Here is a 4,554-nt window from a genome sequence, read left to right as displayed (position 1 = left end):
TATATATATATATGAAAGGGTAGACATCAGACTATTAACAATTATCTTTTGGGGAAATTGTGAAATTATAAGAGCCACTTTTTATATTTCTTTGTGTGTGTGTGTGTAGTACCAGGGATCAAACTCAGGACCTTGCACTTGCTGGGCAAGCACTTATTCCACTGAGCTATCTCCCCAGCCCCACTTTCTATATTTCTATGTTATTTAAATTTGTTATTTAAACATGTATCACTTACATGTACACCCACGTTTATAAAGTGACAGGGACACAGTAACTCCCAACCTGCGAGATATCAGATGCACCAAGTTTGTGTCCCCAAATATCGAAAAATGAATTCCGAGGGACAAGATATAAAGTAGAAACAAGTTTATTAAAAGAAAGCACCTAGGAGCGGGGAGATGGCTCAGTGAAAGAAGTGCTTCCCCTGCAAGCCCAAGGGTCTGAGTTCTATCCCCAGTTCCACAAAAAATAAATAAATAAATAAATAAATAAAAGAAAGCACCTGAGAAACAGGAGGGGTCCTGACAAGGGTGGGCACCGACACCCCCGCGCATCCAGACTCGCTGGACCAGGTGCTGCTGGTCACAGTACAAGCTCAGGGCGCTGGCTGCCGCTTAGGGAGGCACAGAGCCTGGCCTCCTCCAGGACTGGCCTCCTGCTGGGCCTCACCTCTGGCCGGCTCTGCCGTCCCTGCCTGAGCACTGCCTTACTGACTGCCACCTCACTTGGCTGTCTGTTATGACAGTGGCACAGCTCACAACAGCTGCGCTGCAGAAACAGCCTCGGCTGACCAGTAGGGGGCGGGTGAGGGCAGTGCAGTGGGCGGGAACCCCATGAGCTGAGCAGTTTCAATGTGAATATGAATATTTTTCTGGCATAACAAAGAATAAAGTTATGAGATTTGCAGAAAAAGGATAGAGCTAGAAGCCGTGATGTTAAGCAAATAAGCTGGTCTCAGACAGTTAAGTGCTGTTTTCTCTCATGTGAGAAAACTAGTAAGTTAATTAACGCAAAGATGGCAGGAAAAAATGCATCACCTATGAAAAACAAAACCGACACCGATTCATGAACAAACTAAGTTTGGGCCAAACTTATCACAGAATCTAAATTTTGAATTTTACTTATATTGCCACTGTAACAATAGGATAAAAATGTACATCTTGAATAAAGTCATATTTGTAAAGGTATACACATTTATCCAACTCAAAGTATGTACTTAAAACTGTGCATTTCAGTATCTGTAAATTCTAACTCAACCAGTATGTGAAGTGTATAAACTCACCAGTGTGAATTAAAGGTAAGCCTAAGAAACTTCAAGCCATAGATGCTAAGAGTGAAAACCCCACCTAGTGCTGTCTGGTCTTTCGCAAGCCATACTGGAAGTCCCCGACGTTTATATCTGCATAACCTGAGTCTTGTGATAAATAAATGCAAATTCAGGTTCATTTGTGCTAGGAGATGTAGGTCTCAAACTGGGCACCCTGAGGCCACCTTGTCCAGCAACGCCTGCGACCCTCAGCATAGGGTTTTCCCTGGAGGCCTCAGGTACCAGGGCCACAGGGCCTCAGATTTCTCTGCTCCTGCTGTCTTTGCAATCAGCAGGGAGAGGAAAACTCCCCTGGGCTTGGCGCTGAGGCAGTTTCCAGGAGCAAAGTCACTCCTCGCTCCTCACTGCTGCCAAGGCCAGGATTCCGCATAAGGCTTTGTAATCTGATTTAACTTTCTGGATCCCACACGTTCCCAAATGTGTGCTCCGATCAGCTCTCGCTGAGCGGAACGGCTGTCCTGTTACACAGGTGGGTGATACTGATCCATTATTTAGCTCTCTGGGTTTTTGTGTGTAACTATAAAAAGAGCTGATGAGACTGTCCCTGGATGACCCAGTTGCTCAAGCTCCCGAGGCCTGGTTCCTCCCGAGGGCATCCCCGGCCCTCACCCCACAGCGATCCCAAACTCTACCCACCCCCACCCCAGTCAGCGCTGGGTTGCAGTTCTGCTTCTTCGTGCTTCAATAATGCAGCCAGAGCTCAGGAACTGCAGACCTGAGGTGTAACAATCAGGCCTTTCTGTTCTGGCTAAGCCTGCTCCCCGCTGCTAGCTCCTTTTTACCATGCTCCTGCCGCTTCTAAAAGGCCTAACAGCGCAAAGAGGCTCGCTGGTTCTGTGCCCACACTGTCCGGAGCCCCCCAGCACCTTGCAGCCAGCTTGACCCAGAGCAGGTGCAGACCTGTCTCAAAGCGACTGTCCCTCTCCCTCCCCCACAGCACAGGGTCTTACCACACGCAGTGCAGGTAGGGGAAGTGGAAGGAAGACAACAGCTCGCAGAAGGCCCGGTCGCTGATCCAGCAGAAGAGAGCCAGAGTCCACCAGAGGCCAGAGAAGAGGCCCAGCTTAAAAACACGCATGTTGTCACACCTGTGCGGAGGCAGAGAGTGGCTGGCTGTCAGCACTGGCTGCCTTGGAGCCTTTTCCCTCTCTGCCTCCCCCACCCCATCCGCCTGGGCCCACCACAGGACAGGCGCTCCCCAGATGAGTTCCTCAGGACGGGAGGCTCCACACCCTGCCCGCCTGGCCTCTGCTTTCAGGACTCAGAGGCCAAGCTCCCCTCTTGCACGCATACCCTGGTGTCCCAGCCAGCCCTCAACCTGCTGTGTCCTGGGTGAGTCCTCATCCCACCCCTGCCCCAAACCTACGTCCTTCTGGTCATACCCTTTGTCATACACCTCACAGCTACTACCTCCTCCCCAACAGCAAACTATGACCCAAAGCCATCCTGTCCCATCTCCACCTGGGTTCCAGCCACGAGGGCAGCAGCCAAGTGGGACAAACAGGAAGTGAGCACAGCAAAGTACCAGCAGAGTTGTGGCTGCGGACAATGGCCAGCCCACTCTCTCCCAGGGGAAACAATCACTTCAGGTCCCATGGCAAGCAGCGCCCCTGGACCAGAAAGCCCAGCTAGGGTAAGACACCCAGTGGTCACCACCAGTGGTGGCCAGCCATCTGGACCCACCCTTCCCCAAGTGCCTTCTCTCCAGGCGCCCCGGTAGATCAGTACTAGCTGAGCAGCCTACTTGTAATCCCATAGGGTGATGGCAGCCTGGCCCAGTCGCACCCATGCTGTGCCCGCGCTGCGTAAATTCCCTGACATGGGGTGCTGTGGCCACCTCCTCAGGGCCGGGCTGGGAAGCCAGGGAGCCTCTCCTCTCCCCGCTGCCAATGAGCTCTCCCAGTGGCCTCCTTTGGCTCCCAACTGCAGCCCTGCGCTGCGAGGCCAGGGCTTGGCGGGCCAGCAGTTCTCCTTCCCCCTCTCACCAGCATCATTCCTCCAGTCTTGCTCCCAACCCTTGCCCCCACATTAGGTTCTACCATTTCTAGGGGTTTTGTGAAAATATCAATTTTTTTAAAAGCAAGGCAAAAATCATACATACAACAGGCCCTACTGTAGGACAGAAAGGTCTGAGAAAAGCCTGTTTCTTCTCTTTCTATCCCTCTATTATATTCTCAAAGTTTTCTCTTGGTAAAATCACTCTTGCCATCACAGAAAAAAATATATATTTTAAAATATTTTAAATGCCGCGAGTCTCTTGACAATGACCTAGCGTAAATTTTAGTAAATGTCAGGTCATGACCCAAAATCAAAATAAATGCCTGCCTCTCAAGGATGACAGGCCTGGAAAGGATGATGAAAATATAGAAAGAAGAGACCCAGCGCCAGGGCTGAAGGCCGAAAGGAAACGGAAAGCGGAAGAAGACCAGCCCTTCCTGTGCTCGGAGCAAAGGCAGGAGGGCCTTCAGCGGGATGCTGCAGGTCACGCGAAGGGCAGGCGGAACCCCGGAGCAAACGCGGAGCTGCCTGCCGAGGGCCCCTCTCGTCCGGGGAGTTTTGGGGGAGCAGGGAAACAACCACTTCTTCCCCGCTGGGACCAGCGGTGGACTGGAGGCCGCCTCGCCGCCTGCCCACGTCCGCAGAGCGGCAGTAACACTAAGGATTTTCTGATTAGGATCCGGGCGACGGGCGAGCAGACCCGCGGGCGCCAGGACCGCAGAGCTCCAAGCCGAGCGGCGGCGCGCCCGGGCCAGACTCGGGGCTCTGGAGACCGCGCGGGAGGCGGGCGGCTGAGGGCGGCCGAGCGGAGCGCGGGGACGTGGGCCTTCCAGGGCAGGCCTGCGGCCGCCCTCCCTCCGAAGCGTGTCCTGCGTCGCTAGGCAACGTCAGGTAAGAGAAACTGGCGGGCTCAAGTGGGCGCGCAGGACGCAGAGCCGGGCGGGGCTCCAGCGGCGGTGCTGCGCGCTGCTGCGGCCAGAGCGCTCGCGGAGGCCCGGGCAGGGCAGGACGCTGCTTGGGGGCCGGTGGATTCTTGGCGCTGCGATGGTGAGGCTTAGGTCAGGCTGGCAGTCAGAGAGCTAAAGGCAGAGGGCACTGGGCTGCAGCAGAAGTCTGGGAGCGCTGCGCACGGACGGCAGCTCGGCGAGGTCTTCCCGGAGGAGAAAGCACCGCTGCCTGCGCTGCGATAGCGGAACACAGCTGCTGCTGCTCACCGCGGGCAGGCCGC

At 54.2% G+C, this 4,554-nt stretch overlaps 1 protein-coding gene across 1 annotated transcript in view; it reads right to left on the bottom strand.

Moving 5' to 3' along the window:
- Positions 1-4,554, bottom strand: part of Acer2 (alkaline ceramidase 2) — a 26,037-nt gene that overhangs the window by 2,515 nt on the left and 18,968 nt on the right. Inside the window, exon 5 of the mRNA XM_004631727.2 lies at positions 2,279-2,416. Within this exon, the coding sequence (XP_004631784.1) occupies positions 2,279-2,416 (138 nt within the window). The remainder of the gene's footprint in view (positions 1-2,278; positions 2,417-4,554) is intronic.

The sequence above is a fragment of the Octodon degus genome, unplaced genomic scaffold (genome assembly GCF_000260255.1).
Source record: "Octodon degus isolate 3935 unplaced genomic scaffold, OctDeg1.0 scaffold00044, whole genome shotgun sequence".
In the NCBI taxonomy this organism is placed as follows: domain Eukaryota; kingdom Metazoa; phylum Chordata; class Mammalia; order Rodentia; family Octodontidae; genus Octodon; species Octodon degus.
This window is presented reverse-complemented; position numbering and strand designations above follow the sequence as displayed.